Source organism: Lissotriton helveticus, chromosome 7 (genome assembly GCF_964261635.1).
Source record: "Lissotriton helveticus chromosome 7, aLisHel1.1, whole genome shotgun sequence".
Taxonomy (NCBI): domain Eukaryota; kingdom Metazoa; phylum Chordata; class Amphibia; order Caudata; family Salamandridae; genus Lissotriton; species Lissotriton helveticus.
Window position 1 is genome coordinate 324,823,403 of NC_136068.1, and position 22,261 is coordinate 324,845,663.

At 42.6% G+C, this 22,261-nt stretch overlaps 1 protein-coding gene across 1 annotated transcript in view; it reads right to left on the reverse strand.

The window, feature by feature from the left end:
• PTPRT (protein tyrosine phosphatase receptor type T) overlaps positions 1-22,261 on the reverse strand; it is a 1,693,536-nt gene that overhangs the window by 13,632 nt on the left and 1,657,643 nt on the right. The window contains exon 30 of the mRNA XM_078652140.1: positions 17,311-17,442. Within this exon, the coding sequence (XP_078508266.1) occupies positions 17,311-17,442 (132 nt within the window). The remainder of the gene's footprint in view (positions 1-17,310; positions 17,443-22,261) is intronic.

Genomic DNA, 22,261 nt, shown 5'->3' on the forward strand with positions numbered 1-22,261 from the left:
GGACACCTTCCTGACAAAAACAATCAATGGGAAAATTTTCCTCTTTCTTTGTGTGGTGCTGAATGCAGCACATGTACAAAGAGGAAAAATGAGGAGAAATAAAGTTATTTTTCCTTGTTACAACTCCCCTGGAGAGGTTCACAGTTTTAACGCATCCTGAGGTTTACAGATCTGGAAATGTGTCAAAATCCATGGGTGTTGCGTGGAAAAACGCACCGCAATGCCCTTGGAACGCCTCCGTGAAGTAGAGTATGTCAATGCAGCGTTTTGCGTTGCTTTGCCTTACTCCTTAACCATGAAGCCACGCAAAGCCGCGCAGAGTGAATTTGCGTCGCCTCATTGTTATGACTGAGAGGCATTCGCAACCGGAGTGTCATAAAAAGTGACGCACCGATATTGCAGGCCTCTTTTAAATGAGTCCCTTAGTGTCCAAGTTCCAAGTATCTTGACTCTTGACACAGCAAGGCAAATTGCAGCACCGAAATCACCACCATTCAGTGCTGGTTGGTGAAATCTGTTTGTCATATATCCTTTGCCTTTATTTATTTATTATTGCAGGATGCTGTAAGTGTTTGAGCACAACACTAACCAAACCACTTAAAGCTGTTTGTATGATACTGCATCAACTCGTTAATATCGACCTACAGATATATTGCATCCACAGAATCATCAAGGTTAGTAAATATTTACAATGCTTAACTCCATCTCTACTTTCTCTTGGTATGTAGTGTGTAGGTCGATGTAGTGGTTGCAATATTCTTGTCATGTGAAAATGTGCATGTGATAAAGAGGCGGTATACCCTCCTTGCTCAAGACAACCAAACATGCAAATATAATGGCATTATTCTGCCAATGTAAGCAATGCTCTTTTTTTGTAATCCTGCTACTACGACTACCTATCCATTTATTTTGGGTAGGGCTAAAACTATAAAGGTTCATGTCAGATAGTTTGTATGGAACCACTGAACTATGCAGTCATTTCAAAGGACTTCACTAGGATCAGAGTAACATTTTTAATAATTTCCTTCCTTAAACCAATACAGACAGACAATCAACTGCTCTGTATGTGTTGCAATAGTTACCATTTGTACATAAGCAACTACCAAGGTATCAGGGAATCCACAGGAGAATAACCCATTGAATACAAATAGGAACAAGAAAGGGGCATTTCTTTGTCTTCATACTTGAGAGTCAGAGCTGCCTGCATCCATTAACAGAACACTGCCTGGCTTATGATAACTGCCATGTTTTTACATCCAGAAACTGACTTGGATATTTAAATTACTAGAATCAGAATTCATAAAGTATGTAGAAAGTGGGACAGGCTCAAAAGAACTGCTGGAAAAATGAAGATAATCCAATCGGAAGAAACACAGTATGCAAAACCAGCCACTCCAGCTGTGAAACTGTGAATTGAGGTGAGGCAGATGAAACCAAGCAGAAAGTGATTATGGGAAATTGTTATGGACGGCCTCTCAGCGGGAGGCGGCAGAGCGCGGGTAGGGCGCAGATACTGTGGGCCCGGCGAGTGTTCTCTGCAGTGCACAATCCCAAATACATATAAATCACCTTCTCTGGCTCAATGCGGCCATTCGCCACTGGTGAAAATGTATGCAGAGACTATCAGCAGTATTATAAGGATATTTTTGAAACCGAGTCTCTTGCTTTTCTTCCTCCTTTTTAACAGGTATTAGACATTTTTAAGCTGTGTTTTAGGTCAGGCTTGACAGCCCGCCTGTTATCAGGACTTATTGTTACCAATTCTCCTAAATATGCAGAGAGTGGGCCGTGGCTCCACACAGAGGAGTATTAGTCTCTCGCCTCCTGCTGTTGACTGTTTTCTCTATCATTCTGCATTCGTGGAATGCTTCCTTTAGAATCAATGTGGGACTATTTTACATCTGTAAGTACATTAAATCATCCAGGGGCGGTTGGGATGCTTGGACAAAACAGGCATGGCCCCGCCACTCATGCGAGAAGGGTGGGAAAAGCACAGACTAGCATCTTGCACAAAAGGGCTGGATGCACAGTAATAAAGCAAGAAGGGTAGGGTCCGAGATGGGGTTCAACTGCGCATCCCCGAACGGGGCGAAGTAAACCTCGCCCTAAAGAATAAAGCCAGTGCGCCTACTTAAATAGTAGGTTGTGCGTCAGTCTGGAGGATTGTTGCTGGAAATACATGCCCTACGGACGATTAACGCATTCGCTCAGGGAGGAGTCAGCACAGCAGAGCGGTATAGCAATGAGTATGAGCAAGGGGCAGGTCAGAGTGGTGGATACTATTACTCTGTGACCGGTGGGAGCGGCAGTGAGATTGGATGGTGGGAAGAGGGGGCGGTGGGGAATGGCAGCATTATCACTGAACTTTCCCAGTGTAGCCCAAGTGCAGAAAGTATCATTCTGCTCGTTCGGGGGTACCTGATTGTGTAAACAGTATGATTGTTCTGCCATACCACTGCTTTGTTTACCTTTACAGACTATGTCATTTGCTTGGGATTTTTTTTGTTTGCACTTTTATATAGCGCAAACTCGACTCGAAGGTATTATTGAAGGGCTTTACATCACCGTGAACACCAGTTTCATTACAGACGGACGTATTCACTTTTTGTAAGCACAGGGAGATTAAGTGATTTACCCAGAATCATAGGCTGCTGAGTGACACCGACTCACCCAAGCTCTGTCAAATGAGGCAAGGAGGAGAGATCTGTCCCTCCACCACCAGGTGCAAGCACTGCTCTCACAAGGGCCCCGAACCAGAGGGCTCTCTGGGTTCCTCATTGGACTCTTGACTTTGGTGACTTTTGTGCATCCAGCCATTTTTGGAGATGGTCTCCTTCCCGCCACGGACTCTCATGGACTTCTTTACTTTTGCTTTTGTCCTGGCTGCCATTTTGCTGCTGCTCTCGACCGCTTTTCTCTGGACCCCGACCCAACATCTTGTCCATTCCCTCGTCTTTTACCCTTTTCCCTCGTTTCCCCCTTGACGATCCTCAAATGTTTCTTCCCTTTTCTGATTTACCGTTTCTCCATACCCTTGTATCCCTCCCACCCTCCCTTGGTGCTGTGACTGCATCCCCCCTCCGACCCCACTTAATGGAACTCTGCTTTTCTGTTTTTTGGGTTTTTTTCCCTGAGAAAATCTACTATATGTATATAGAGATAACTCTAATCACTAGTATATGCAGTAGACCATTGTACTCTCTACCATTCCTATGTGACTCTTGGAGTATATCCACTCGTATCCCTTCCCTATGTATATAGAGATAACTCTAATCACTAGGCTATGGAGTAGACCTTTGTACTCTCTACCATTCCTATGTGACCCTTAGAGTATATCCATTTGTATCCCTTACTTATGTACATAGAGATAACTCTAATCACTAGTATATGCAGTAGACCTTTGTACTATCTACCATTCCTATGTGACTCTTAGAGTATATCCATTCGTATCTCTTCCTTGAGTGACTTTACTACTTGTACATTTGCAATTTTCCTTTCTGTTTGTATCTCCTCCTTGTGTGACTTTACATCTTGTACATTTGCAATTTTTTCTGTTTGTATCTTTTATGAAACGCATGTAATTCTAAGTCCTTATGTTTTGCAACTGGTTCTTATGTAAAGTGCTCCGACACCTTCGGGTAAAGTTTGCGCTATAGAAAATCGCATTAAATAAGATAAATAAATAAAATAAAGCACTGACAGTCTCGTAAGCGCATTCATTTTACGATATTGCTGCATGCAACACACACTAGTAATTCTTTTTGGCTAACCAATTTTATAACAAGGTGTCCCGATAGGACACATATTTTCATGTTCTCGCCATGTTATAGGAGAGTATTAAATTACATTTCTTCTGGAATCTTGGCCCAGTTTTTAGGGTGACGTTATGCTTTTTAAATGCTGTAAACAACAGACCATACTGTTAACTATTTAAAAAGCACTGCACGCAAATGGTGGCTTCGTCTTTTATGCCTAGATGCATCAAACAGAATTGCATTCGCAAACGGTGCGAATCGCATTTTTCGGCCGTTTGCGAATGCAATTGATTATTTTGGAATGCATCATGCATTTCGCAATTTTAGAAATCGCAACCATGTTGCGATATCTAAAATTGCGATTGCATTTAAGAAATCGCAATTAGAGATTTCTTAAATGCAATGCATGATTATTTTTAAATTGCGAATTCGCAGTTTGGAAGGGGTAAAATAGCATGAAATTGAACTTAATGCTAATTTACCTAAAACTATCAAATATGCACAAATTGCATTTTTGGAAGTTTAAATTTACACACACACACATGCCCTCGGGGCATGTGTGTGTGTAAATTGCATTTAAAGTTACATTTCAGGGGTGCATGGAGGGGTTCTTTGGACCCCCCCTGCACCCTTGAAATTGCATTTACATTTTGCGAATTGCAATTTGAAATTCGCAAAATGTGATTGCCTTCCCATTCATTCCTATGGGCCTTTTGGCCCATAGGAATCAATAGGAAGTGTTTTCCTTAATTGCGATTCGCAAATTGTGAATCGCAATTAAGGAAAAATACCGAATCGCAAAAATAAATGCGAATTGTTCATGCATTGCCGTTTGCGATTTCTAAATTGCGATTCCTTAATTTTCGCAATTTAGGAATCGCAAACAACAACAATGATGCATCTACCCATAAGTTTTTAAACGAAACATCACATTTGTGAATGTGGCTGAAACAGAACTGCAGAAGTATGCCATGAATTCGAAGTGAAGTGTCTGTGCCTATGTAAGTTGCGGTATTTAATTTTCGACAGACCTATTATCCTCTTTATAGAGATTAATACCGCAGTTTGCCTTTTCTGGGCACTGCAAATGACAAGCATCACTTTTACCCAGTTGATTTGGAACACTCTACAGTTGAACCCAGAAGAAGAAGTAAGTGCTGATTTGGCCCTGTCGAGATCTGAACTTGTAACTTGCAGGTCATACCTCTTAGTGTAAACAAGAATCCTGAATGTTCCATGTTTAAGCTGCAATTGATACTGTTATGTCTTATTTCCTGAGAAGGAAATATAGTTGAACATTTTGACTCAAACTGATTAAACAAGATACAAGCACAGCAATGTAGTTAAAATACGGTGACCGACTTGGGACTTGGGTTTTAAAGCCAGGCCTCTGTTCACAACAATTGTATGATCAGCAGGGTTTACCGGTTATAGGCTGAGTTTACAGATGATCTGTGTGTTGAGTTTTTTCCTCTGTTCGCCTATCGCGCCTAGCCGTACCTTGCCACGCCCCGCCAGACCAAGCGCTGCGATCACCGAGGAAGGATTATCGTGAAGGAAGGAGCGCGAGGACGCGGAGCAGAGGACACGGAGCCCGCCCTGTCAGCCGAATTTCAGCGGCAGGCGGCAAGCGAGACAACCGGAAAAGTTTCCTCCCCAGCCTTGGAGAACTGCGGAGACCTCGGGGAGAGGCAGGGAGAGTCGAGGGGAGCGGGTGCGGGTGCGGGAGCGGAGGGCTCGTAGAGCACCTCGAGCCTCTGCACACTGCACACGCAGCGGAGGCAGAGAACGCCACCGACGGCCAGCCCCAATTGAGCCCCCCCTCAGCCCCCATTCCTGCAGACTCGGACTTTTAGCTGGATCAGTGAATTCAGCTGAGTCTGCGAGGCAATATTTTGTGAAACAGCGGAGCTATAAGTCGGTAATCTAGGGCGTGTAATTGATGCACCAGCCCCCAGAAGACCAAACACCAACAGGAGAAGTCGGAGACCTTAAATTCGACATAAAGTACCAGTGTGGCAAGGCAGCAGGCGGAAGGCAACTAAGGCAGAACAGAGGTAAGTGAACAACCTTTAATAAAAGTAAATTAATAACTAAGAGTTACCACCCTTAAGTATAATAACAGTATAACAACAGTTTTTTGCCTAGAAAATGGCACCAAAAAGAGGGCAAAAATTACCGGACGAAATTAGGAAGGAGTAAATCATTGGAGGGTTCAAAATCCCTGGATGAAAGCCAGGAAAGTCACGCATCATCTATGGAAAATAGTAAGGGGAGACGAAAGAAAAGAAAAGTCAAAAGAGCAACGAAGAATGCCCAGAAGGCAAAAAAAGGGTGCAATCAAACAACTAATAAACAGAAAGAGAACACGGCAGCGTCAAAGTCCATAAAGGAGTTTGTAGGTAAACATTATAAATCATTAAATCCTGCAATAACATCGGATATAGATGGAGAAATAGTGGAAATTGGCGGAGAAATTGGTGAAAACCTAGGCTTGCTAGAGGAAAATCAAAGACGGTCAAATAAGGGAGAAATCCAGGAAGAAGCTAACCTTGATAACGAGGAAGATGGGGTGAACCGCAAATTGTTAAACCTGACATTGCAGAGCCAAAATCACCAAATCTCGGCGCCACGTTTATCCTCATCACCAAAGATGTTCTCACAGTTGTCACCAGGGTCTGAAGAGCACAGGGGAAATGAAGGCCAGAACCGGAGCGTTATCTGGGGAGGTGCACCAGATCAATTCCAACAACTCCTACCACTGCAAAAATCCCCAATACATCAAGAGAGCTCAAGGACAAACTATCCAGCAAACCCAGCCAGAAATACTACACTGGACTCGGTGCTCTCTGAAACTCCAACATCCTCGCTGATGGATTTAATCTTGCTACTGCAGAAGGCACTTCAAGGAATCCTGGAAGTAACCCTCTCAAACAATGGAGTGTTGAAAGCTCAGAAACAACATCTAAAGAATATAGAAGAAGAACTCGGAGAAATAAAGAGCCAATTGCCAACCAGGGTAAAGCCAACTGATATACTCCTACCAAATGAGAAAAGCGACAGGATAATACCAGAAAGCATGATAATCCATGAAAGACTGCCTAAACTTGCAGATCAATCAGCAAAAGAAGCTGCAGATTCTGTAGACAATGTGTATATATCAAAAAGACCTATGCTGATAAAAAAGGCGCGGTGGGTTTGTTACACTTGGGACCAGGAATATTATAGGAAAAGCCAGGCAAACGAAACACGGAAGAATGAGAAAAGGGAAGGAAATAATGAAGGGGGGGGAACAGGTAGGATTAAACGCCTCAGCCCCAACATTTATAACACAGAGACTTACACAGGTAGAGGCACAAACTTTAAGGCCGCCAAAGACCCCGAGTGCCCCAAGGAAAAGGCAGACTCACAGGGAGGAATCTGAGAACCCGCCCTCTACCCGTATGACGAGACAAAAAGTAAGGCTAAGGGATGAACAGGGTACCGAACAAAGGTCTGGAAGACCACAGATACAGAAAGAATCTAACATGAGAAATAAAGGTCGGAAAGGAGGGAGAACAATCAATAGTCAACAAGTATATGATATAAACACGAACTTATTCGAGAGAGATGATAACAAATGGTTATTTCTAGACCTGATACCAGCAGGGAGAAAAGAGAAGCCGACAAGGAAAATTAACCCCCTGAATAGGGCATTGGTCTTGGCCGCATTTTCAAAATGCGGCAGTCTGAGGGGGATCGGTTCTAAAGATCTCCAGCAGGTTGGCTTCGTAGAAAACAGGCATGGAAAGGAAATAACAAAAATCACCCTTCACTCGGACCTGGTAAAAAGGGCAATCCTAAAAGCCTCAAATGAGATAACGCAACAGGGAATAAGGATTATCCCAGAGAAAGATATAAAATCCTCTAATGACAACAATTTCTTAAAACAGCATGCCGGGTTACTGAAGAGACAAGTGGTTCTCTATAAGGAAACAAAAGGAGACCGAAGTTCTCTGAACATTATAATAGACAACACAGAGAATGATTCCTCATGGGGTAACTGGTCGTCACATAGTGACCGCATGGGTGATCACAATGAAAATAATTAGGAGGATTCAGACGAAGATGGTGGTTTGAGTGACGTTGAATAGGATGGAGGGGGCTCGCAAGAACTAGGTCTCTTAACGTGGAATGTAAATGGGCTAGGCAATGAGCAAAAATGGGAATATATAAAGGAATCCATAAATAAAGTGGACATTGCCTGCCTGCAAGAGACCTGGTTATGCGACGTCACCCCAACCCGGATATGCCCAGATACATCAGCCTGCCATAAAGAAAAATCGTGGGAGGCCCTCGGGGGGGCTGTTGACATTGGTATCAACAAAAGTAATGAGGGAAATAAAACTGTTGAATACAAAATGTAAATGGGTACAATTAAGTAGAATTGAATTGCTGACGGTGGATCTAAACTATAGAATGTTGATTTTAATGAATGTATACATGCAGTGGGACAATGGGGAGGAGTATGAAAGGGAAATGAGGTGTTTTAAAGAGGATGTAGACAGTACTCTAGAAAATTACCCTGCAGACATAATAATGATAATGGGTGATTTCAACCATAAATTAAACCCAAAAAAGGCTGACCTTTGGAACAAGGAACAGTTAGAGGTATACGGAATAAACCCGGCAAGTTTCCCAGCTGGGGAAACTTCGAAACAAGATCTAGATTTAATACACACCCTAGGAGGAAGGGGTTTTCACTGTGTAAATGGGAGAACAGAGTCAGACTCACCGGCAGGAAAAACGTTTATCCAAGGGCATCAGAATTGCCCAATTGACTATATATTCCTGCAGGCATGGAACTTTCACCAAATTAGGGACTTTAAATTAGATCAAAAAGAGGCGAGTGATCACAAACTCCTATACTTAGTAATATCGGGGGGAAGGAAATTACAGAGAGAAACAGTGATTACCCAGGAGGTGGAGTACCCCAAACGCGTGACAACACGTTTAACAGAGGAATATATAGAAAAATTGAAGGCCATGCAATCAAAAATTGCTCCTGAAAACTGTGAGAATAAAACTCTGGAATGGTTTATTGGTAAATTAGAAGAAGTTGTTCAATGCCTAAAGATAAAATTAAAATGGGATAACCCCATAAGGGTAAAACAAACAAACTGTGGTAAAGGGTTTTCTGTGGCGTGCCAAAATAAGAAAAGGGAGATAAGAGCAGCACAAAGGAAACAAAAAAAGAACTTCACCCTAGAGAGACAGGAACAGTTAGTTAAACTGAAAAAAGAATTCAAGCAAATGGTAACCTCCGCAAAAAGGTTATATAAAGAAAAATGCTGGTTAGAATTACTAGAAGCCATAGAGAACAAAAACCGAAGGCAATTTTGGCAACTAGTAATGGCTGCAACTGGAGCAACTGACGGTGAACTAAATTGTATGGTGAGTGAGGCTGCTTGGGAAGGGTACATAAGAGATCTGTACGGGGCAAGGACCCCAAGTGGGGAGATGGTGATCAGAACATGGCAAGAAATCTCAGTAGACCTTCTACTTAAATTTATTGAAGAGCAAGTTGAGCTCACAATAAAAGAACTAAAGCTAACACGGGCAGCAGGCCCAGATAACCTACCAGCAATAATTCTGAAAACCGAGGTTAAATGGTGGGCGAGATTTCTTGCCAAGATGTTCCAGGTAGTCCTAAAAGAAGGGGTAATGCCTCCAACCTGGAAGGGGGCCGTAATTAGGCCGATCCATAAGAAAGGGAGCAAAGAGGAGCCAAAAAATTACCGGCTGATAAATCTCCTAGATATAGGTGAGAAAGTGTTTTCTAAAATTATTTTGAAACAACTGAATGCATGGGTAGATGAGCACCAAGTAATTCCCACAGAACAGGGTGGATTTAGAGCGGCCCACTCGACAATAGACCACGGATTTGCCCTATGGGCGATGGCGAGGAAGTCGACGGAACAAAATGGCAAGTTATGCTGTTGCTTCGTCGACTTCAAAGCAGCCTTTGATTCTGTGGATCGGGCCTGCCTATGGGAGACCCTAAAGAGGTTAAATATTCCAAAAGACCTCCTTACTATAATAAAAGAACTACATAGGGAAAACTGGGGTCAAGTTATTAAAGATACGGTGGGTTCCTTGACCCCAAAAATACCCATTGCTAATGGATTAAGACAGGGCTGTGTGCTGGCCCCCCAGCTTTTCTCGATCTTCCTGTCAGATCTCCCGGCTTATCTAGAGGTGGAGGGCAGTGCCAGTCCTAAAATGGATGGAAATAAGATTCCCTGCCTATTGTACGCGGATGACCTGGTAATTGTAGATCAGACCGAGAGGGGCCTCCAAAGGAAGCTTAATGCCTTTAACACATATTGTGCCAGGAAATTTCTAACTATCAACCTGGATAAAACTAAAACCCTATGCTTTGGGAAAAAATTAAGTAGATTCAGCTGGTACATAGGTGACCTTAAACTGGAGACAGTTAATGAGTACCGATATTTGGGTATATGGTTCGATAGGACTCTAAATTGGAATACCCATTTGGAATCTCAAAAGGCAAAGGCTCTCTCTTCCATATGTGGCCTAAAAAGGTTTAATGGGGACTATGGCGAGATGTCACACCGACCACTGCTTAGAGCCTTTGATGCAATGATCCCCCCCCAAGTTTTATATGGCGCAGAGATCCTTTATTTGAGCGGTAAGGGATCTTGGGACGTGATTGAGGGGAACTGCATAAAAAGGCTCCTATCACTTCCCCAATCTGCTATGATACAAGCCATCAGAACTGAAATAGGCACAAAGTCCTGGACGATACTAACCCAGATGGCTGTGATCAGATTCTGGAAGAGATTGGAAGACCCAGAAAGTAAAAAAGTAGCTTACTGGTGTCGCAAAGAAATTCAGAAAAGTGAGCTAAAATGGGCGAAGGCCATTAGGGAAAAATTGAAGGGAATCTGTAATTCATTAGAGATCGGCTTGGACTTGGGAACATATCAAATCCAAAGTACCAAAAGTGACCTGAAGCAAAGGGGTAAAGAAGTCTCCAAAGTGCTTGATATAGGCTATCTAACAAAGAAAAAATCAGTTGCGCATATGCTAAATGCTTGGTCTCAAGAAAACTGGTTCCCCTACCTTGATAGATTACCCAATCGTGGACTCAGGCAAGAGATCCTGAGGCTTAGAATTGGGATCAACCCATGGCTAATAAATAGAGACCTTAAATTAAAAATGTTAGATCTGGATGGTCGCTGCAGGTGTAATCTGGGAACTAAGGTAGACCTGCTGCATATTATGTTAGATTGTCTGACACTCCTAGAACATAGGAAACTTTGCCTGCGCCCAATTCTTATAAGATATGATGTAAAAACAAGATCGCAGGCAGCCAGCCTTTTAACAGAAATCCCCTATATCGACATTGTAATTGCCCTCAGGAAATTTATAAAGGCGGCCCTGAGTGCATCGAGAGCCAAAGAATAACATGTAGTACTGTATGGATTTTAGCGGAATTAATTCCTTGGAGTAGTAAGAATGTGAATAGGTTTTAATATACAAAATAAGTTTTAAGATAAGTGTACATTTTATTGAATTTTGTATTTCTGATAAATGGTGTGTAGGATCTTTTAATGGACAAGTTTTAAAAATAAGTGTATGAATTTATGGTACATACTCCATTCTGCGTTATGTTCACTGTATTGTTTAAAGACCATGGTCATAATAAACATATATTTTGACTTGACTTGACAACAATTGTATGATTCCGATTAAAGCTCTTAACCTCCAGTATGTCTATAATTGTAAATATGTGAAATATTTGCCAGTTCAAACGTGTAAGGCCTATCTTGATGTACAGAAATGTACTGCTGCCGATAGAAACACAGCCTAGGAGTGCGTCAAAACAACTTTGATAAATGTTGCTAAAAGGTACATGTTGCAGAACCAGTTTGCAGTGGTGGTTTCGAATGTCCATTAGGGGCTGCTCTTCAGACACAGCCTTTGTGTGGTGATACCCCTCAAAGCAGGCGATTTTCCGGCCTGGTTCACCCTCAACAGCAACAAATGGAGGTGTGAAATTCTGCACTGGCTGACATCCAGCCCAGCTGAAAGTGTGATCAAGGAAGATTGGGCCTCACTTAAGAGTCTCTCTTAGTGACCACCACCTTTTAAAAATGAGCTGAATTTCCCTCAACCATCTATATAAGAAAGTGCTGCTAATGAAAGGGAGCAATAGTGGGTCCTGCATCAATGCATGCTTCCTTGTGTTTTTGGTCAAATTGTTGCAGCAAATATACTAAAAAATGTACCATTGTTCACCAATTTTAAAAACTTTTCTCAGGGGGAAACCCCCCCCCCCACACCTCCGAATCCTCTGGGAAATGTTGAGCTTATTCTTTACATTTACTTGCGTTTCTAACTTCGTTAACTAGTCTTACGCTTTACCACTTTCAAATTCTATCAGCCGCCACTGCAATCATCAAGCTGTTTCTCAAATCCAGTTCTCTATCTCCTATATGCATTCTACACAGCAATCAATCCTTCTGTGCATAGGCAACGCACTTAGAGGATTTAACGTGATAAGCAACATTTGTGCATACAACATATGTGAACTGCATGTTTGAACATTTATTTACATACAAGGGTACACTGAAGCCAGATCGATTGGTTTTGCCAGTGTTTTTTTTCCACTGGTGATTGCAAAAAGTCACTTCCCTTAAGTCACCTGCTGAAACTAGTACACTGAGAACCCTAAATCTGAACAATTAAAGTTTAGTATCCTTTTCCATGCCTCAAATTCAGGTTCTAGGTCCCTCACTGGGTGTACTTGCTGACTTTTTACACATGTCCATTATGGGAACAGGACTACTTTGGCCACCTGTCAACAATCAAAATGGATAGGAACATTATCTGTAATGTTAAATTGGTAAATGTGACCAACAGATGCAAAAACTGCAGAATCCATGTTTTGCTGCTTTGGGAAAAGACATAACTTGAGCCTACATTTTATATTATAGGTCTTGAGTTAGCCAGCACTTTTGATTTTACCAAACCTTTTTGTATAATATCAGTATTCATAGGGGATGTATGACGTTACAACGCATACTTCTACAACGCATGCCATTACAACAAATTTTTTACAACGCAAAAACTTTTACAACGCATACCATTACAACGCATGCTTTTACAACGCAAGTACCTTTACAACGCATACCATTACAACGTAAGTATTGGTAAGTATATATTATTTTTTTGTTTTAAATTAATTGAAATTAATGTAATTTAATTTAATTAATTAAAAAAATTTTTACCCTGTACCCCAAAAACCCCAAAATGACCCTGAACCCTAAAAATACCCCTGTACCCCAAAAACCCAAAACTGTCCCTGAACCCTAAAAATACCCCTGTACCCCAAAAACTGAAAACTGACCCTGAACCCTAAAAATACCCCTTTACTCAAAAACTGAAAACTGACCCTGAACCCTAAAAATACCCCTGTACCCCAAAAACTGAAAACTGACCCTGAACCCTAAAAATACCCCTTTACCCAAAAACTGAAAACTGACACTGAACCCTAAAAATACCCCTTTACCCAAAAACTGAAAACTGACCCTGAACCCTAAAAATACCCCTTTACCCAAAAACTGAAAACTGACCCTGAACCCTAAAAATACCCCTTTACCCAAAAACTGAAAACTGACCCCGAACCCTAAAAATACCCCTTTACCCAAAAACTGAAAACTGACCCTGTACCCTAAAAATACCCCTTTACCCAAAAGCTAAAAACTGACCCTAAACCCTAAAAATACCCCTTAAAAAACCTCAAACATATATAATTTTAAATATAATTATATACTTACCAATACTTACGTTGTAATGGTATGCGTTGTAAAGGTACTTGCCTTGTAAAAACATGCGTTGTAATGGTATGCGTTGTAAAAGTTTTTGCGTTGTAAAAGTTTCGTTGTAATGGTAGTGCGTTGTAAAAGTTGCGTTGTAAAGGTTGTTTCCCTTCATAGGAGCTTTCATCTAGCCTGCTTCATCCACTGGCCCACTGTTGTGTGATATACACATTCTCCTACACCCACTATAACATACAGCAGTGAGCCAGCCCAATTCAGCCACTGGCCAAATTCACTGTGAGTGACTGAGTGCATTCAGCTTTTTCACAGGACAGCACATCCAGATACAAAGTAGTTCCCTTCAGAAAGAGGGACTACCATGGCAATGTGTGCTTCATGAGATCCTACTTTTTTTTTGCTTTTTGGCAATTATTTGGGGATGACGATAGCCTGGCAGACTCCCCAACAATAACGTTCGACAAACATCATGACAAAACAAAAAAAGTTTTTAGGAAAGCTGGAGGCCAAGGCCAGACCTGTTGGCTTTGCCCAAGCTTGTTTCAATATTCGAGCACTAGAATGAACAGTGTAGAGGCTTTAAAGAGGAAAGCCAATAATCTACGAGCATTTGAAGCAGAGGGGTGGATAACATGGGCATGGCAAAAAAAGCTTTTGAAGGAGTAAATTAAATCTAGTCAGCAAAAAAAAATTGCATCATACTGTAAGTGAAAAGATGTTCAAACGTACAGCAATGCGATGTCTGAAGGCTTGTACCAGCAGGCATTAGCTTCTCTAGAGCTTGCACTGAGATCAGTGTGTGCCCTTCTAACTACAAGTTCAAATCACAAAAAAGTTTATCCAGCCTTTCGTTTTTAAGGACTATAAACTGAGTGCTAATGAGTTATGTTGTAATGACACTGTATATGAGAACAAACAAGCTCACTCTATGTAAAAACATACATTTATATTTTTTGCCCCAGTGAAACCTGGTGCAATTGCATCTGCCTTTTAAAACAAAACCCTTGGGTATCCAAAGGGTTAGTAACAATGAGAATTTTACAGCAAAACCCTTTATCCAAGACTTTCTGATCCAGGCGGCCTCCATAGGGACTGAAAGCACATTCTACAAAAATAGGGGTGGGCTGTCAACATGTACCTTTTTACTAACTATTTGATTTTAGCCACTAGTGGCTGACCATGGTGCAGCTGGTGCAGAAAGATTCACATGGCCACGTGATTGGCGCTCCTTACCATGACTTGGTTAAGTAGTCCAGCGCACCGAGCACCATAATAAGCATTTTTGCATAAAAATCAACCGGACACCATCTGTACCGTTGGCATTTTGCAATGGTTTCCAATGGAGGAGGGTGGATCTTCAAGGGTCTTCTTACCGTCATTATTTTTCTAGACTTTCTCCAGGAAGAGATAGTATTGCCTGTCTTGTGTTCCGCCTCCAACACGCTTACTGAGAGGAACCGTGAATCGACTGAAGAGAGGATTCAATTTTTTATGTGTCCCTGGTTAAGCTTTTGCTCTAAACCGCCTTTACTGGCATATTTGTTCGAAATAGCAGCATTTTTTGCCTTAAATGCGATACTACTTTAAATTCCTCAGAGGCCTAATGCAGTTGAAAGTCCTCATTTTCACTAATAATCAGCACTTATCATAAACACTGTGCTTGAAATGCACAGTAACTTCAGATACGCAATTCATCGCTTATAAACATTCAAAGCTCTTTTTAAGATAAGGCCTATCGGGAACTGGATTACATTTTAAGGGGTGTATGTTCAAGCCCCTATTGCCACTGGAACGTCTCTTTTTGTGACGTTTCCGTGGCAATAGGCGCTTCGCCTTATTTACAAGCCAGCGTTAGGCCACTTAAAGTGGGTTAACGCTGCCTTGTAAATAAGGTCCCCTTCACGCTATGCTTAGCGTGAAAGGGGTGGGCAGTGGGTGTTGCGGTCGGCGTTCCACCGCAATACCCATTGATTTTGACACTGCCCTATTTACAAGGGCAGCGTAAATAGGAGGCAGCGCCAACATTAAGACCAGGGAAAACCTGGTCTTAACTTGGTAAAACGAGGAGAAATGCTTTTATTTCTCCTCGTTTTTTAGGTCTCGCTAGACGTAAGCAAAAGCAAAGCTTTTGCTTGCTGTCTATGCGAGACAACTATAGTAGTTACTTTTCGGGGAATGAGGACAGGAAAGTGCCACGCGCATTTGCAGGCCGAGATTCGACCTCGTGAGCGCGCACGTCGTCACTCACGCATGCGCACAAAGAAAGCCATACACACACTGCATATACACACACGCACCCCCCCTTAAACATACACACGCGCACACAGACAGACAGACGCACGCACAAACACACTCAGAGACACACACACGCTTACACCCCACCCCCACTCACCCCTCCTCTCACTCAACACACTCACCTGTTCTGGCGGTGCTCGGCAGCGGATCTGCATCTCGGGTGGCGCTTCACCACATGAGAGCCCCGCCTTCCCCATGCGCCCGGCCGCTCTTCACCCGGTCCCCCATCTCGGGACCGGGACTCAATGCGGAGCCTTCGTGGCTCCTCGGGCAGCTCTCTCTCCCTCTCGCCGCGATGGGGCGGGACTTCCGGTTGGGGCCGCGCTGTGATTGGCCGGCTTCCCAACCGCTTCCGGGTCGTCGCAGGCAGCGCGGCGGCCCGGCGGGGATTTGTTTTTTCATTTGCAGTTACTTTCGTAAATTTTCATACGCCAAATGAACACTTGTTAATTTAGAAATTAACTAAATCACAGTTGCAAACATTTGCAACGTTGTAGGCATTATGGATATTAGACATTGTTGATGTTACATTTGTGGTGTCGTGTATTAAACAAGCACGTCTGCTGATCAGGAGCCTTGAGCAGTATCCTGGAGAAATTAAATGGCCTTTATTATGTTTGTGATCATCAGTCGTACTTGAAATGCACAAGCACCTAAAACGTCTTTCCCTCAATGAGTGAACGGAGAATGCAACACCTGGCAGTGCAGAACTCTAATATAAAAGAATGAAAATTCGGCGGTATCACTTTAACGTTCAGAAGTTCTGCTGCCATTAACAATACAAGCATTTGCAATGCAATAGGTCTCGCATTTCCGTGACTTTAAGCTATTGACATTGTAAATGACAATGCCTTTTATTTACGTTTAAAAAAAAAAATAATAGGCATTGTCATTTACAATGCCAATAGCTTAAACTCGCGGAAATGCGAGACCTATTGCATTGCAAATGCTTGTTCTTTTTCCAAGTGTGCTGCCAAAATGCCTAGGATACTTTATGTGTAGGAAGGTGTCCCTTTCTACATATAAACAATCCGTAAAAAAGAATTACATTTTGTAACTTCCATGCGTACTGCATTAAGCGGTACATATAGAAGTGACAAATTGGCATTTCAGGATAGGATTGTTTATGAGCAGGAAGGGACACCTTTCTACGCATAAACAATCCTCCCCTGTACGCAGACACCCTTGCACTATGGTGCAAGGGTGCCTGCATTGGCGCTACACTGATAAGCGTAGCGCCAGCGCAGGGGGAAACACAAGGCTGCACCATATTATTAAAATATGGTGCAGCCCTGCGTTTCTGAAGTGGCGGAGCCAGGCGTTAAGCCAAGATGGCTAACGCCTCACTCCACCACTTCTTTGTAAATATCCCCCTAATTGTGGAGAGACCATGCAGTGTTAATTAGTCCACTTACCTGTGCAGCGTCCATTTCATTCAACATGACCACGGAGGAACAGTTGTAGTCGAAGACCAGCCTCCAGAAATCCGCGGCGGTGTTCGGCAAAGGATGCTGGGTAATGAGGAATGCTGCCGGTTGCTTGTGACTCTACGGGGGAGAAAGAGTAGAGTTGTGAGCCAAGTAATGGAAGAGAATGAGAGTACTGAGCGAAACACCATCCTACCACAATCATCAAATTACACTGGAAAAATGACATAACCTCATAAGAGCGTCAAATGCTGGTCCGTCGGCCAACGGTCGTGCGCAGCACTGGGGAGGTAGTGCACGCGACGACCGTTGGCCGACGGCAGCGCTTAAGGGGTTAAAGATGATAGGAACACCTAGCAAACACAAACACATTAACGTGCATCAGCCCTGATCTGCTGAAGTTGCACCCTCCAGGGGCCAAAGGACAATAACATTTACATACCCATTGAGTCCCTGGCAATTCTGTGAGAAAGATACTTTTGAAGAATAAATCACTAGTGCAGCCTTTAGGTACACAAAACCCATGCTCTGCTTTGCCACAAAGGCCACCTCAACGAGTGACTTGCTGTGTCTCGAAAGATTATATGTGAAAGTTTAATTTGAGACCAATTTGCACTCACCGCAGTAATAGTCACTATATGAGACAGCACTCTTGTGTGGTTAGAGGCAGATTCTTTTTATTTAACCATGGTATAATTAGTTTATTGTAGAGGGGTACCCTACAAGAGGGGTACTGTTTCTGCTAGCACCATTGGTATCTGCTGGTCCATTTCAAGAGAAATTTGATGGAGACCTGAAATGGAACTTTAATCGCAGAATACGTTTCTCTGTCTACCCCTGTGTTGCGAAGGGGATGCTCTTCTGAGTATAATGCGATTTAAAGAGTGTACGTGGGCAGAGAAAAGATGTTCAGCATTGCCTCCTACATGAGAATATAATAATGAGTGATGAGAGGAGGCTGACTCTTTCAAATTCATTAAGTGACTCTTTTTGCAGCGGACACTGATAGTGGCTAGAATGAAGTTCAGAATTCAGTCTTTGACCTGGCACTCTAAGGAATTCTGACAAAACAAGCTGAGAGACTGGTCGCCCTATGTGTCCTTTAATGTGCGCATACTCATCAATGCCTTCTCTGTAGTGAGAGACGGAAGCTTTAGGTTCTTTGGCCTTCCTGTTTGCTGCTCTGGTGACAGCATCATTGGGAAGAACAGTAGAACAACTTTCATGTTTTTAACCCTGATGTTTCTGCTGAGGATATCTTGCAGTGTGGCTGATGTCAATGTTCGTCCTTTGAGTTCAATTGAAGTCTTGTCCATATCTCTTCAACACAGCACGGCAGGGGTTCCTGTTTGTAGCCTGTATCAATATTGTGCAACAATTTTCATCAAGGTACACGACAAACCTCCTTAGAAACAACAAAGGTTTCCAAAGACTCTCGATGGGACAGCAGAAGAGGACTTGCCTCAATGGCATTTATCGATTGAATGAAATACCACTGATCAGTGCAAAGCAATGGACCTCCTTCCAGAAAGAAAATACCATGTGTCTTACACATATATTGGAAGCAAACGGTCTGGATAAATAGCCATGGGGTGACGGGGAAGGGGTAATTTACATAAATCTTTTCCTTTTAAGGGACTTTTTTTTTAATGTTAATTTATTTTAAATAGCCTCCCCGAGCTCTTTTTCGGACTTTCAGATACAGGTTTAAGATATTTGAACCTACTGTTCCTTGAGCTTCTCTTCATTAGGAGGCTTCAATGGGTTTCCTTGAGGCAAAAATCTGATAAACCAACAAGAAGGGAGGAGATAAAATGCCCTTACCATGCACCTTTCTTCTCAAGCCTCCTCTAATCTGTCTGTCGTGAACATAGTAAACAGACTAGTGACTTTTGCTTTAGAGACATATTGCCTTTTTGTGGAAGCAAGCGAAACAGAGTGATCAAATGCAGGCAGAACCTTTAGCTAGTTTGTCCAGAAGCGTCATTCTTTCCCAGAAGGCCAATGGAAAATACAAAAAATACCCTTCCTGTTGAAGTCCTGCCCTCCTAAACAAGACTTTAAATGTTGCAGTCCTGTATGTGGCACTCACGTCCTAACTTGACTGTGTAGGGCGAATTAGTACAATTTGTCAGCCTCTAATGACAGATTGTACTGTAATCATGCACGGTGGTCACATAAAATATGAAATATAGTTCAATATTGTAATTCATAGTCATAGATGTATCCTGTAGTACCATGAATCCAATAGTCTGCACTAAGGTTTCCTTTAATATAATAGGAACTTACTAGAACACCTCCTGTTTACATAATAGCCAAGAGCGAGTTGATTTACTTTGAATAAATTACACTTCGCTAAACACCTGCAGGAATGTCTTGACGAACGCAGAGAGAACTTTGAAAGTGTCTGTGGAAGTAATAAAACTTATCAAAGATAAATAAGGTACACGGAAAGAGGACAAACAGCTATACTGGCCATTAATGTGGATTATTATCCACAAAATAATTTTGAGATATGAGTGCATACGTTAGTAGCCTAGCTAGTGGTAAGTATCCACCTGTAAAATGTTGGAACATTAGCTGGTAATATAGTCATGTTGCACCTTTAAAATAGGCAGTTTTGATTGAAATCAAAGTACCTTCCCTGATCATCTCTCATCCATTTGGAATTACATTTAAATACTGTTTGTTATTTAGAAGCACATCTTTCATACTGTTGTTAGTCTTAATTCTGTACACCTTGCACACGCTTCATCAATCTCTAGAAAACTGATGAGTAGTAATAGTATTTCACATGGAGAAGTAACTAGTGACCCCTCATTTTTGAGTGGCCAGGCTTTATAGATGCCGGACCTGACACGTAATAGCACTGTATGAATACATTTATCAGCGTTGACATGGTTACTTCAGAGTCTGAATTTTTGATAAACTTTCCTTGAAACAAAAACAAAATTCTGGGCAAAACTATTATTTTATTTAAATGAATCATGCCAAAAGGTCCAGAAAATGTCGCTGTGTTTCAGTAGATTCCAGAGGAATTGAAAAGTAAACTTACAAAGATGCATGTGGCACAGTTCCGAAAAAATATGGTAGGATTAAAATTCACTACTATCAGATGTGTAAATACGTAGATCATAAACTCTCTGCATCTTATCCCATTTCTAAATTTGAAGGGTGGACAATTGACCCCTTGCACCACCCATCATGTATCTATATAAAAGGTATGCGTGGGACGAAATCAAGTTTAAACTTTGCATCCAACCTGAAATGTAGCACTCAAGAGGAAGTATCACTGCTTGGTCCCGCATCTTTGTTTTTCGCAACTCATTCAAAGGAAGTGCCAATGACAGGCAAGCAATTCTGAGGAGCCTTATGCTTTTTCCCTCTTTACCCACTGGCCAGGCAGGTGGGACATCACCTGCAGAATGTGTTTGAGGCTGTATTCATCCAGACCCAATAGAAGTGGAAGACAAGCCTGGCAAACATCTTGTCCTTCCCCAGATGTCCTGCCAGAGTATTTCATGAGCCAAACCCAGTAAAAAGTTCCTGTAACACTGAGGGTTCATGAGTACACGGCCGGCCCCACATCCAAGAACCTTAAGCTCACTGTTTAATAGATCATTCTCTTACTAGATAAGGTGATCTCTTGACTTATGACTTGCTGCCTGGGCCTCAGCTTGCCACCTTGAGCCCTCTAGATTTGGACACTTTAACTGGGCCTTGCAGAATTACTCCCAGCTGGGTCCACCCTTAACTTTCCATCTTCAAGCTCAGACAGGTTTGCCTTAGCGAAAATGTCCTCAGGTGGCCCATCAACCTGAACCATGGGAGCTTCAAGGGCTGGTTTCCCATGACCCATGCCCTACCTCTTCTTACCAGCTTCCTGGTCCATTGTTCCAGGCTTCCTTGACTTCCCTCTTAGGCAGCCATGGACCTTGTGGTCATACAGATACATTCAGGAAATCCTAACATTTCCAGGTATGACCTGAGCTCCACTTCCTTCCAGACAGAGTGCTCTAGGATTTTGCCTAACAGACAATCTACAGCATGGTAGGGCTCACAGCCACTTCTAGAGAACTTGAGCTCCCCCGCTCAAATTGTAACCAGAGCCACTGGTTAGTGACTCTCACGGTTGTCTGCAACTATGACCTGGTGGAATGTATTAGGAATGGGCTGCACTGCAGACACCAAATGCCACTTAACCATAGTCATACTGGATCTTGTGTCTCTCAGAGCCTCCGCCCTGTGCCCATTGATGGTGACCCACTGGCTATGCTTTTAAGTATTTGAAGGCATACAGGCTTTTGGCACAATCGTTCTGTCCCCTAGGGACACTAAGGTAACCCATGCTCTCTGCCCCAAGCTAACTGGGGCCACCTTCTCCCCAAGCACCACACTTGCCAACACAGGTGTCTGCCAATAGGTGAGAGCTGTGCCCTCCAGGGAAAGTTGGTGCCTCCCTTGGATTATCCAGACTTGGAGTACTCAGTGCAATGGGGGACAACATTCCAGTTTTGTGATCAAAGAATCCCTTCTTCTTCTGATCAGTATGGGACTGGTTACAATGGTTCCCTTGGGAATTATTTGGAGGCCCAAGAGTACTCTTTATTTTTATGTTTTTCTCCCAAACTTTCTTCTGGTGGGACCCCTTACACCCTTCTGGTGATACCCCCAGATACTTTTTGGGAGACTCTGGTGCTGATCCAAAGTTCTGCCTCCTTAGCAAGCTCCCTGGGGTTAGTAAGCTTACTATGAATTAGGTGCTGTTGCTGCTCTGTAAAACAAACATTGAACATGTGCTCTCTTAATGTCAGATTAAACAACCCAGTAAAATGATCATCCTTGCTGCCTGCCCTCAACCATTCTGTGCCTTGCTGGGGTAGTGAAGAAAATACACCCAAGACACTGGTTCTACATCATTTGGCTATCCCTGAACTTA